Raw genomic sequence first — 13,860 nt, 5'->3', positions numbered from 1 at the left:
GTCATACAAGCACCAAGGAAGGCCAAAAGAGTTTGTGACTATGGACGACACGTGGATCCACACCATAGGAGAGAAGCCACGGACGCTGACCAAAATTGCCGAGTAACCAACGTTCAGTCTAGAGGGTTTTAGTTTCCGTGCATTCAATAATACTCAACGACTATCTGCAGCAGGGAAATAGAGTTACATGAGAGTATTATACAATGTTATTGGAGAAATTAAACTACCAAATAGAGAAAAACGCCGCATATGACAAAGAAACAAATTCTGTACCGATCATCGTCAAATTGGATCACCCACCATTTCCTCCAGACTTGACCCCCAGCGAGTATTTCCTGTACCACAACTTGAAGCGGTAACTTCAATAAAAGAGATTTACATCGAATAAGGATGTCATTGCCGAAACCAGGTCGTATTTTGAAAGCTTGGGCGTTTCGTACTACAGATAAGGCATCGAAATGTTAGAAATTCGCTATACCAAGTGTGTGGGCGATACACGATACGATATGTTGAAAAATAAATCTAACTCCCCCCAAAAAACGCTCGTTTTCAATAAAAATTCCGGGATTTGCCCATACGATAAGTTAGATTCCAGGCAATGACAGCCTGGTGAGTGAGTGTAAAGCAAACACAGGTATGAAGGAGGTCATTGGTAAAAAACCCCAGTATGGGACCTTAAGCAAGTCCAGAGGAGAAAGAAAAGGATCCAAATGTGAAACAATCAAAAGACACTGCCCACGATTGATTTAGAAACGTAGGAGGTAATATAATAATTAATAAGGCGGAGGGGGAAAGGAAACGTTTGGTTTAGTAACTTTAGAAATCCGGTGTAAATGGCATACACCTCCTGACACGAACAAAATTCGTAGCCTCCAGTAGAATATAACCAGTAGACCGCTATTCCATGAAACCATGTTTTCCTATAATGAGAACGCTGTCTGCATAAAGAGCGAAGAGGACCTTAGGTTCCAACACAAGCAGATTCTCCACGAATGGGAATAATAAGTCCGTCTATCCAAAAGATTGAGAAGTAATACTCTTAGAAGCTCCTTTTAAATATTATGCTTGGAGGAAAAAAGATCTGCTCGGAGGCTCGTCAGGACCAGGTTCAGTATTGATATCATGTTTGTCAATGAAGATCTTTACCAAGTGAAGGATACAGAGGAGAACAGTGAGCGGTAGTGAACAGAGAATTATCATCTGAAAGCTGTAACTATTGCAACTTCCATCTCGCCTTGTAGATGGTACGAAGGACACCGTTCTGGATTGTTTTAGTTACTCACTTGATTATCAAAGGTGATTTGAAATGGTATCGTTATTCGAGCCCGTAGCCCCATGCCAATGGGATGGTTATCCAAGTCTCTTTTCGCCCCACATATGTTCCGACATTTATCAAGGGTGAAATGACGGCGGTCGAGTAACATGTGTTCAATTTGGCCGGAAGTGGTTCGCTTTATAGGGATTATCGTGCGTGTTCGAATTTGTTTCCGTGAAAACCAGGTACTTCAGGGTATGGGTTCCGTCATGTCGTCTGAATATGCGTTTGCCTTTTATTTTGCTATTGAAATCCCCAGGGGAGATTTTTATAACTGCAAGGTACCCTTCTCCGAGCGCAATGCTCACCACATTGCCTCCTACATTGTACTGTAGTGTACCGTTACGGTCTTCAATGAAGTGCTCTAACACACTTCAAGGCCCTGATCCAATATGGATTGTTGCTGCTTCTGTGGAAACAAGAAGACTATACACTGAAGATCCGTCTCCAATTACTTCCGCGTGTATGTGATGCATGAGATGGGAAAACATACACAAGAAAACCATCTAGACGTCATCGACACATGCGCCAGTTAGATACCTCCTACCTAACCTGCGTATATACAATAACATTTCGTGCCGCCTTCGTCCATTTGCTTCCACTGTATGTAGTCTATTTATGTAGAAGGCTAGTTTTCTAGACATGCCCGTCAGCTTTACAACAACTCCCTGATATCAGGCGGGGGAAACTCGTTGTTGTCCTTTTTCGTCTGTAGTTTTCCCTTTAAAAATAATCTCAATAATCATCGCGTAAGGTATTATTTGGTAGCAAGAAACTGTTGGTTCAATAGAAGTTTGCCAGATTCTGTGTCTTGAGGCCCCACCACATGTATCCCTTTGGTGGTTTGGGCGTAGAATTGAATAGATAAGGTTTTGAAAATATAACAGGATCAACATCGAACCAAAACGTTATGAGATTCCTGTGAATAATCAACAATCTTGGAAAGTCTTTAAGTCTTTGCCCTGCCCTAAGCCCTAACATAGAATATTTCTCAACTGAAAAGAGAATATAAAATAAAAACACGAAAACAAACTTTTATCGGTTATATATCGCATAATAAACATAGTCTTCCTTACAATAAGTTTTTTTTTATAATTGATATAAGGCAATATCTCATGTTTTACAAAACACAAAACCAACTCGTCCCCTTTTCACATCACAAGCAAATATTCTAAAATTTTATTATTACATTCGGATATTGGTTACTAAATCGTTTCGAATTTTCCCGAGCAACACGAACAATGATCCAGCGTTGGAACAACGCTTAAATCAAAATCATTCGTTTCACTGTTTTTTATGTCCGCCACGATATTTTTGATTGCATGAATGATTTCACTTGAATTGAGTTGTTTTGTGTTCGGTAAAATTATTTGATTTCCTTCTGAAGCTTCTGATGCAGAACTGGGAGTCGTGGATCGTACATTCTCATGATCCTGTCCCGATCCTTGGAGTTGTTGCCGTTCGTTTGGTTGCTGTTGATCTAATACGCTTATATTATTGTTCAGCATTTGAGCACCCACTTGTTGCGATAAACTATTCACCAGTTGATTCAGGAGGGTGACTTTGTTATGCAATTCTTCACGTTCCGATTTAAGCTTATGTAGTTGTGTGTTCTTTTCAATTTCACGTTGCTTCAAAACACGCCTCTGTGCTTGATAGAGTGCAATGTATTCGCCGATCGTATCAGTTTCGCCTTGTAACTGGAGAACCAGATGTTCAAGTCGTTGTTTTTCATCCGTTAAATTTGCTACGTCGTTCATCAGTGATTTGAAACGGGCTTCTAGTTTTTGCATAGCTTCGCTTTGTGGAATGGCTGGCGAAGATTGTTGGTCTGCCGGTCGGTCTAGTTTAGTCGCTTGACAGCTATCATGATTATGGTGTTCGTGGCTGTGATTATGGTCATCCTCTGCACCGTGATTATGACTGTGGTCATGGTCGTGGTGATGATCAGATCCGTGATCGTGGTCGTGGTGATGATCATGATGGTGATCATGGTCGTGGTGATGATCATGGCCGTGGTGATGATCATGATCATGCCCATCGTGTCCTGGAATACATTTTTTATTTATTTGCTACCTTTTTTGTTATATTACAGTCAAGTACTCACCTCCATCGATATGGTCATGACTATGATCACAACTATCTCCGTGTTCATGCTTTCCGTTGTGTGTATTGTGATGATCATGATCCACACGTTCACGACTTATTCCTTTTAATTTATCAATCGTTTCACTCAACTCGGTGTTTTCTTTAGTCAATCGAATCATTTCCTCATCTTTAAAGTGCAACTTCTCTGTGATTGTCGTCAATTGATTCTCCATCGTCTCATAATTCGCTCTAATTTCACGATTTCCATATCGCTCAGCATCAAGTAGATTCGTCAGTTCCACTTTGTCATTCGTAACCTGGATCAGTTTCGTTTGAACTTCATCCAACTGTTTCTTCAACTCTTCATTCTGCGCTACTGCACGCGAGGCAGCTACGCTATTACTTTCCACTTTTGCTAGTAATTTCGTGCTATCCGATTGTATTGATGTGAAGTTTTCGATTCGTTCCTCAAGTTGTTGAATGAGTTCAAGTTTCTCATCCATCAGTCTTTGCATATCGGCAATTTGAGCGTCCTGAACTTGGACCTTTTCCGATAACACATTTTTTTCGTTTAGTAATTCCTTCGTTCGAAGTTCGACTTCTTCTTCGGAAATTGTTTTCTTATCACTATCGTGTTGCTATAAGAATATATCGCTTTAAAGGTGTGAATAATTTGGATTTTTCTACGTCTTACCTCAACTACGGCTGATTGCTTCGACTGGTTTGCTATAATTTGCTGCAACTGTTTCTCCAGTTCACCAACATGCTCGACTAAGCCACGCTCTCGCTCGGCTAGCCTAGTATTTTCTTCTGTGAGTTTTGAATTTCGCTCGGAGAAGGCCGTGATCTCTTTGTTAAGATGCTGGACATAGTTTTGATATTGCTGATTGGATTGTTCACGTTCAGTTTCCAACTGCTGAACCATCGCCTTGAATTGATTTGAAAAACAAAAAGAACGTAAAAAATGTCTGAATTTCAGAGATGATGTTGGGGAAATAGTAATGTCGTATTTGTGATCGAAATTTCCCTCTTGTAAACCCTCCCCCCCTTCTTATTTGCAAAAAACTCAAACAGCCAGTTTTCGCAACTCTCTTTTGAGGCTAACATAGTAGCACCAAGAGCGTTTTGCATGGACCGGAAGAGACTTGGTGCCAGGTCCGGGCTATACGGTGGGTCTGATAGGACATCCCATCCGAGCTCCCGTAGCTTGTGGCGGGTCATCAAAGATGTGTGAGGCCGAGCGTTGTCTTGGTGGAACACAACCCCATTCCTATTGACAAATTCTGGCCTCTTCTGGCCAATTACCTGCTTCAAACGGTCGAGTTGCTCACAGTAGAGGACCGAATTGAGGGTCTGGCCATAGTTGAGCAGCTCATAGTGGATGATTCCCTTCCAATCCCACAAAACACAAAGCAAAACCTTCCTGGCATTCAATCCGGGCTTGGCGATGGTTTGGGCCGGCTCGCCGCGCTTCGACCACGATCTTTTTCGCTTGAGATTTTCGTACGTGATCCACTTTTCATCACCAGTCACCATCCGCTTCAAAAATGGGTCGAATTCGTTCCGTTTCAGTAGTGCATCGCAGGCATTGATTCGGTCCAAGAGATTTTTTTCCATCAACTCGTGTGGCACCCAAACATCCAGCTTTTTTTGGAATCCAATCTTTTGCAAATGGTCCCAAACGGTTTTATGGTCTATACCTAATTCCTGGCCAATCGAGCGAATGCTCACATGCCGGTCTACTTGGATGATTTCGACGATTTTATCGGTGTCTACGACGATTGGCCTACCAGTACGGGGTGTAACTTCGACATCCACTACACCAGAACGAAATCGATCGAACCAACGCTGTGCTGTGCGAATCGTTACAGTATCGGACCCATAAACTTCACACATTTTTTTGGCCGCCTTCGTTGCATTTTTACCTCTCAAGTAGTAAAAATGTAAAATATGACGAATTTCTTGCTTCGTGGACTCCATCTTTGACGCGCTATAACTTGAGACTGAAACGTACGATCATAAAACTGTCAAAGAGATACCTGTAGCCCAGATTGTCGTCTTCAAATCGCCGTATAGTATGACCCGATGCGATAAGTATAACACAAGATATGTTTATGTGGCCATCCTATGATCCTGATGACCTAATATATAGTTTTCGTCACAAAATTTCAAAAATGTCAGTGTGTGCCTCCCCTTCTTTTATAGAAATGGATCTGTCATCTATTCATTATTCCGTCAGATTTTCAATTAATAAAAATAATTTTCCAAGATTCTCTGCTCAGTTATAATAAGAATAGTAGCTTATGAGGTCTTGATGGGAAATCTTGCAGGCGAAATTATGACGGCTAGTATATGTGACCCTTCTCAACATCCTGCCTGAATTAGTTGCATGGCTTGCAATTGGAGTTGGTAACTGAGAAGACATGAAAAATGTACCGTTTGTATTTTTTTTGTTTGGAGCTAGGCATTCCAGAATAAAATAAGAAACCCCTCTGTAACCCATCAATTACCCATTTATTCGAGGCTTTAACGTCAATACCTGACAGCAGCAGAGTGTTTCGTAGTCCTCTTTTCTCTTCTTCACTCTCTCTCTACGTAGACAACTTCCTTATTATTTCTCTTCCACGTAGACAACTTGCCTATTATGACTATAGCTTGATGTACCTGGCTGAAGGATTATTTCTCACAAGCAACGAAGAGAATGAACTTAATTGTGGCACAAGGTTTTCATATCAAACATATAGCTTCCCCTCCTTATAACATTAGAATAATGACTCTTAACTTTTCGGCTGTTCTGTTGTGCATATTCTGATTTGAAAGAATAGATAAAGATTGACCGTTTGGAAGTAAATCCATGTTGAACTGCATGGTGATATCTAGCCACGAGTGAAATGTTTCCACTCGTTCGCGTACCATTCAATACCGTCGATATACATTGAATGAATTAACGCAAGTTACAAAAATGTTTAACTTGCCAGTCACAGTTCACAGATCCAGTTCAGTCGAAACGCACAGCGAGACAAGAATCCAGAGATCTAGCTACTGCCACCGCCCGCAGTTAGCTGACTGCTTTTTATCGGTCGGCAAGTATCACCGATAACCTTTAATTAAAGTACTCTTTTCTTTTTTCCAAGAAAAACTTTCCGCTCCATGTCCCTACAGATTCAACTAAAACGAGACAAGCTATAAACGAAGTAATCGACTTGAGTCCTCCGCCGATTCCGTCAAAGGATTTCGTCGCCAAAGAACTACGTCGGAATCATCCGATTGCTCAGATGAATTTTCTGACTACTACACGATCAAAAGGGAATATAAACCTTGCATTTAAACTTGACCGGTTCATATATAACGATTGATCTGATTGAGGCAAGTGAAATTGCATTTTGCGTGGGAATTAGCGGGACCGGCTGATCGATTGACAGCAGAACAGCTGAACCGGGAACTGAGGAACAGATTGTCAATATATAAGGCTTTCAGGAAGTGTTAGTTGGCGCTGTCAGTGGCGACCTTTTTCCCAAATTTCCTAAAAGAAAACCAGTGCTGGTGGTGGTGTGATTGCAGTAATCATTCTGGAAACGAGTTAATTCAGTTTGAACATAAAATTTTGGCAATTAACGAAATTTATGGCAAATCTGTCAGCGTGGGAGTTTCGGCCGGATGACCTCAATTTGATGTTTTGCTCTGAAACTTGTGTGTTGTAGCCGCGACCGACCGATGGATAGATGCATTTTTCTTCGCCTTCTTGGGTGAAGAGATTTTATGTTTATCCGAGAAACAGACAGTGGGCACGAAGGCCTGAATTAAACTTGATCCCGAGGCGATGAGTGTAAAAAATATCCTCACAAACTCCGTTTTAAAGAATAACCAGACACTTCCACATGTTACGCAAACTCATTTCCTTCACTTGATTGACGTTCGGAAGCATAAGCAAAAACTTTATGTAAATGGAAATCAGGTTTCGCTTAACGACAAGAAATGCAATGAATAGGATCGAATTCCGGGTGGCATTATGGTGTGCAGTTGTTTTCTTTCTATACAATATAGAAAGAAAACAACTGCACATACATTGAATCAAAACAACAATGGATCAAAATATTCATGTGGTTATACTGGAAAACGTCATGCTGTGTTGTGTCAATGAGGAAATGCCCATAAAATGGGCCTTCCAGCAAGACAATTACTCCAAACATACCATACAAACAAAAAATCTGTTTGAGGGGAAATTGTTAAAAGTGATCATCGCAATCACCTGACCGCATTCTTGTTAAAAACGATGATATTAAGATACCAAGGACTGTCGACTCAATAACCAATCGATACAAGGGCGTAATTAAAAACAAGCTATCCTAATCTGGAAACACTCAAAATATTGAAAGCAAGGGTGGAATATAGTCAAAGAGCCGCAATAATCCAAAGTGTTCGCGCTGGCCGCTCGGAGACAGAAATCATGCGGGTCCTGAGGTATCCGAGACCGACCGGGTGTAATGTCATTGTAAAATACATTGAATTGACGAAATCCCGCAAAACTTTTGCAACATTGGTGAAGAAAAAATACTTGAAGGAGCCATTTCCAGGACGCCCTTTGTGATTCATTTTTGAGGATCAAATGCAGTCGATAGGATCAACGCTCTTACTGTACAAGACCTCATACAAGAACCGTGGGTTGTTGGTGGGGCAGTCAGGGGCCTAAACTTCCAACATGCTGACCTATTGTATGCCTGCATGGTAGTCTCCAAAGACTTCCAGGCTAACCTGGTTAACGACCTAGGTGATGGTGACACCACATCGGCTAAGCTAACCATAACAAGTCAACAGGGAGATAAAGCGATACTATGGTGCTCTGCATATTTCCCCTACGACGCATAAGACGTTCCCAGTGAAACATTCATCAGAGCTATCCAATATGCCAAAAGTAGAGGCATGGGGGTAATAGCAGGATGTGTTGTCAACGCTCACCAGATACGCTGGGGCAGTTCGAACATCAATACAAGAGGATCGAGACTACCGGAGTATCTAGTAGGAACCGATTTGCAGATCCTAAATGTGGGTAATGAACCCACTTTCTTCAACGTGGTCAGGCGAGAGGTCATCGAAATCACGGTGGCATCTCCTGACATCGCGGCTCTGATCGGAGAGTGGAGAGTATTAAACGATATCACACTCTCGGATCACAGACGCATTGATTTCGTTATGGGCATGGATCTACCTGCACCCACTCCATTTCGGAATCCGAGGAAGACAGGTTGGGTAATGTATCGAACAGAATTGAGCGCCCAAATCCGTTGCTGGAATTGAGAAGACAACCCAGATGATCACAACTAGCATGAGAGAAGCTTTCGAAGAAAGCTGTCCACTCAAGATGCCAAAGAAGGGTAAAACACCATGGTAGAACTCGGATTTGGCAAAACAGAGGAGAACGACAAGGATGCTCCTTAATGGTGCTCTGAAGGGTGAATCAAGCACTAGCTGGAATCGCTATAAAGAGGCACAGAAGGCTCTAAAGAAGAGCATAAGATCGGTTAAACGATCATCTTGGAGACGCTTTTGCGAAGAGACTAACTCTCTTGAGGCAACCTCAAAGCTGAAGCGGATTCTGGTCAAAGAACGTAGCCAGAAACTGGGTTATTTACGTTTACAGAATGGGAAGTACACAGAAAGCGATGAAGAAACGGCAAATCATTTGCTTGAAGTACACTTCCCAGGCAGCATCCAAAATCTAATCTCAGAGCCAACAGGTGCATACAGCCCTCAACCGAGAGACTGGAATCTGGCATGCAAAGTGGTATCACTGGAGCGAGTGAAATGGACATTCAACACGTTCCATAGATACAAGTCTGCAGGTCCGGATGGCATCATGCCTGCGCTAGTAATAGAAGGAATGGATGCCCTGGGTCTACACATTCGGAATATATATCGTGCATGCCTTACACACGCTTATATTCCAATTAAATGGCGGGATGTGAAGGTGTTGTTCATTCCCAAACCAGGAAAACCCACTTACACCTAACGTCCTTTCTGCTAAAAGGACTAGAAAGATTAGTAGATCGGTTCATAAAGGATACACACATTCCTAAATGGCCACTTCACCATAGGCAACACGCCTATCAAAAAGGCAAATCTACGGAGACAGCACTCCATGAACTTACGGCAAAAATTGAAAAGGCGATGTCCGATAAAGAATACACCTTAGGCGCATTCATGGACATCGAAGGTGCCTTCAATTATGCCTCATTTGCGGCAATTTGTGATGCGGCAAGACAGCATGAAATCGAACCGCTGCTAATCAGTTGGATCCTTCACATGCTAGAGTGGAGAAATATTCACATATCGGTCGGCCAGAAGTCTATTGAACCAGGATGTCTCAGGGCCTGCCCACAGGGAGGGGTTCTCTCTCCACTGTTATGGCTCTTGGTGATGGATACCCTGCTGTGGCTCCTGGAGGACAAAAAAGTCTTCGCGCAAGCATTTGCGGACGACCTATCCGTAATAATTACCGGCAAGTTTGCGGACACAGTATGTGACCGCTTGAATGCAACTCTGCATGTAATCCACAGCTGGTGCCTCCGCAATGGACTCACGGTGAACGCTAGGAAGACTGGACTAGTTATGTTCACTAGGAACGTCAGGTGGGGCAGCTATACGCTACCCACCTTAGCAGGGGCGGAAATCCAGCTGGCACAAATAGTCAAGTACTTAGGAGTACATTTCGACTCCAAGTTAACGTGGAAGTATCATATCCAGAAACAATACCGGAAATCCTGCAGATTGCTCTGGTGCTGTAGGAATGCGATAGGTAAGACCTGGGGACTTTCACCTAAACGGATATATTGGATGTATACATCCATAATAAAACCCATTTTGATGTATGCATGCATCGTCTGGTGGTCAAGACTTAACTTTGCTAACAGCAGGAAGCTGCTAACGCAGATTCAGAGACTTGGTTGCCTAAGTATTACTGGAGCAATGAGTACTACGCCGACTGCGGCACTTGAAGCTATCCTAAATTTACCCCCCATTCAGTTGGAGGTGAAACGGAAAGCAGCCAACGACGCATATAGGCTCGATACCATTGGGGCGTGGAAAGGCGGCCAATCCAACGGGCATGCGTCTATCTGGAAATTCCTTGAAAAACATCCGGTAGCCCTGATGCCGACCGATCATATGTTTCCCAGATTCGTCTTTCAAAAGACATACACTGTCGTAATCACCGAAAGAGAAGAATGGTCGACAAGTGGCCATGAGTCTTTTCAGATTACAGACCTAATAATCTTCACCGACGGGTCAGTCACGGAGGATGGATCGGGTGCAGGTGTGTTCTCGGAGAATCCGATTATAGAACTGGCCCGACCCCTCGGAAAAATGACGACCATATTCCAGGCGGAGATATATGCCATTTCATTGGCAGCAGAAGAATGTCTGCGACAAAAATGGAGGGGTCGCACCATTAGAATCTGTTCCGACAGTCGGGCGGCATTATCAGCACTGAATGGCAACAACATATCAAGCCAGTTGGTGTGGAGTTGTCATCAGGTGCTGCTGAAACTTGGCCGACTGAACGAAACATTCCTGATGTGGGTGCCGGGGCACTCTAACATCGCTGGTAATGAGGAGGCTGATAGACTGGCTCGCCGAGGGTCTGGATCCACAATGGTGGGGCCAGAACCAGCTCTTGGAATCCGACCATCTACTGTCAAGTCTACTCTGAAGGGTGAAATTACAAGGATTCACGCAACCGAGTGGAGAAATTTGGACTCTTGCCGGCAAGCGAAAATCCTTGTGAAGGAGTCTAGGGCCACTAGAGCGGCATTTTTGTTGTCCCTTAAGAAGAGGGACATGAAAACCTTAGTAGGGCTTTTGACGGGACACTGCCCCTTAAACTACCATATGGAAAAGATTGGGGTAGTGGTTTCGGCTGTGTGCAGCCAATGTGAGGAGGAGGAGGAGACAGCCCTGCACTTTTTATGCAGCTGCCCGGCATCCTCAGATCTCAGATGAAGACACCTTGGCAAGGTTTTCTTCAATGAAGAATCTGCACACTCTCTGCCTCTTGAGAATGTTCTCAGATTCGCTAAAGCCTGCGAACACCTTAGGCGGGAAGCCATTGAATAGGCAACTTACGGGGATAGTACAGTGGGCCTAATAATGGCCTGAGTGCTCGGAGCTGCGGCTCCCCCCAGTTAACTAAACTAAACTACTGTACAAGACAATGATCTTGCGAATCCTAATGTATTCCTCGGAGACTTGGGTTCTTAAGCCCGCATTCGAGAGAAGAATCATCCGAAGAATTTTTGGCCCCCTACATGAGGATGGACGATTCCGGAGCCTACATAACGACGAAATCTCTGAGCGGTACCATGACCGTCAGCTTGTGGATAAAATCCGGCTAAATAGGTAACGGTGGGCGGGTCACTTAATCCGTATGGATGAGGATGATCTCACTCGGAAAGTCTACCAAGGCAATATCTATGATAGAAAAAGAAGACCTGGCAGACCCTGCCTAAGATGGGGCGATGACGTAGGTCAGGACGTCAGACAGCTTTTAGGGATATCGAATTGATGGACCTCAGAGCAAAACCGGGATGTCTGGAGTTCCTTATTAAGGCAGGCCTAGACCGGATGCCGGTTGTTGCGCCGTTGATGATGATGATGATGAAATTCAGTCGATCTGAAAATTGTCGTCGGTTTTTGATGTGAGTAAAAAACTTTGCGGCGAATCGCCGAGGAGGATCTTCGCTGCACACAATTAAAGCGAGACAGATGCTTTCCAAAGCCTCAGAATAAAGTGGGTTTAATGTTGCCACTTGATTTTGCGTTGCTGGTTAAGAAACAATGCTTCCGGACGACGCACCATTGTTAATGATTACATTATTCTTGGTGCTTAGATCATGTTCCAGGCATCGAGAGGCTTCCAGAATCAGAAGTACCTCCGCTTGGAATAGACTGGCGAATTTTAGAAGATAGTATTACTCGACTGCACTAGGCGTATACGAGAAAACTCCCGCACCAACTCCACAAATCATTTGTGATCCATCGGTGAAGAATACTGTCAAAAACTTGCAAAATATCGCCGGTCTTCCATTCTGCCCCGGCTAAGAAACCCACAGCAAAATTCCTCTTGAACCTCGGCTTATGTGAAGCGCCTTAATCTATAGATAATGCGCAGAGCTCCCAATGTACAAGCACACTTATCTTATGCGACCACCTCACCAATAATATTCGTTGGATCGCATTTCGATACCTCAAAGATCTCGAAATCATATCTGTGCCCTAGAGCTACAGTATCAGCATGCACACCCTCGAAATTTGTATTCTCCTTAACTCTAAACACAAAATAGGAAACAGAAAATACTCAGAAACCGACTCACCTGTAAATCGCGAATTTGCTGTTCATGCATGAATTTCGTTTGCGTGAGAGCCTCGACTTTGGAATCATTCTCCACCGAAGCCACATCCGAAATTTGATTGATTCTGATTCGATTCAACTCCAATTCGCATTCCTTCTCCTTCAGTCGATCTTCAAGAACCTTCATCTGTTCGTTGCCCTTCTGAAGAGTTTGCTTCAGCTCCTCGACGTGATCCCGCAGCTCTACATTTTCCTGCCTCAACTTATCCACTTCGTTTTCCGACTGCACAGCTGATGCATTCAGACGCTCAATGTTAGCCTGCAATTGAGCGTTTTGTGTCTGGCCACTCAGTAAATCCTTCTCCAGCTTTTCAATCCTTTTCAAAGCATCCTGAATCCTTATATTCGCCTCCTCTAATTCCAACGACTTTTCCTTGCTGATAGCCTTGTAATGTGCGAGTTCAGAGCAAAGGGAGGCTTTCTCATTGATCAAGAGTTCGATTGTGTTGGAGTGAACCAGGTCGTTGGAAGCCGGCAGGAAGTTCTCAATTGGTTGAGGATGCTGCGTGTGGGTTCCATTGATTGAAGCTGTTTCACTGTCGAAACTGGATGCGTTAGACTTTGACAGCGACGCTACAGAAATATCAGTGCTCGGGGGAGCCGAAGTTTTCATATTCACCGGAGCGATGGCTTCTGTCGACTCCAACCGGCGCACCTCCTGGGCATCCAACTTCTCATGCTGTTCATGGTCTGATTTACTTCCGCCCACGACCTTCTCCTTCGCTTGATACTCTTTCAACTGAAAATAGTCCAATAAGATTCAACCAATTAGAAAACGACATCCCAAGCAACATATTGAACACTGCGTCTGACGTGTCAAATGCCAAACACTTTATTTTCACCTTGGAACCTTTCAACGTACTTTCTTTCTGGCCGCCGCCAGTTTCCTGGCTTTAATATCATCTGCCATCACTTAATTCGTCCTAATACTAGCCCTTCCGCAATTGTTTCCGCTCAAAATATCAAAAACCAGAGTCTGAGTTGTCAGTCAAATGTCATTGTCACTTTTATCATTTGAGCAACAGAAATACGTATGACGTTTGCCAGCCAGTCT

General features: G+C 43.5%; 1 protein-coding gene across 1 annotated transcript; it reads right to left on the bottom strand.

Moving 5' to 3' along the window:
- Positions 1-2,336: 2,336 nt before the first annotated feature.
- Positions 2,337-13,846, bottom strand: LOC119653692 (golgin subfamily A member 2). Its single transcript, XM_038058562.1, has 5 exons — positions 13,669-13,846; positions 12,769-13,545; positions 4,098-4,331; positions 3,423-4,041; positions 2,337-3,362 (listed from the first exon to the last, which is right to left on the bottom strand). Exons 1-5 carry the CDS (start codon positions 13,714-13,716, stop codon positions 2,521-2,523), a joined length of 2,520 nt encoding a protein of 839 aa, XP_037914490.1. The 5' UTR covers positions 13,717-13,846; the 3' UTR covers positions 2,337-2,520.
- Positions 13,847-13,860: the final 14 nt, after the last annotated feature.

This window comes from Hermetia illucens, chromosome 4, assembly GCF_905115235.1.
Source record: "Hermetia illucens chromosome 4, iHerIll2.2.curated.20191125, whole genome shotgun sequence".
Lineage (NCBI taxonomy): Eukaryota > Metazoa > Arthropoda > Insecta > Diptera > Stratiomyidae > Hermetia > Hermetia illucens.
The sequence above is the reverse complement of the archived record's forward strand: the minus strand, read 5'-3'. Positions and strand labels throughout refer to the sequence as shown.

What these genes read in the sequence shown, in the direction of transcription:
- LOC119653692 (XM_038058562.1), bottom strand. Translation starts at nt 13,716, where the DNA reads ATGGCAGATGATATTAAAGCCAGGAAACTGGCGGCGGCCAGAAAGAAA. An exon ending in TGGCGGCGGCCAGAAAGAAA is followed by an intron (nt 13,546 to 13,668) that starts GTACGTTGAAAG and finishes GACTATTTTCAG; the next exon opens with TTGAAAGAGTATCAAGCGAA. An exon ending in AGCAAATTCGCGATTTACAG is followed by an intron (nt 4,332 to 12,768) that starts GTGAGTCGGTTT and finishes AATCAATTCAAG; the next exon opens with GCGATGGTTCAGCAGTTGGA.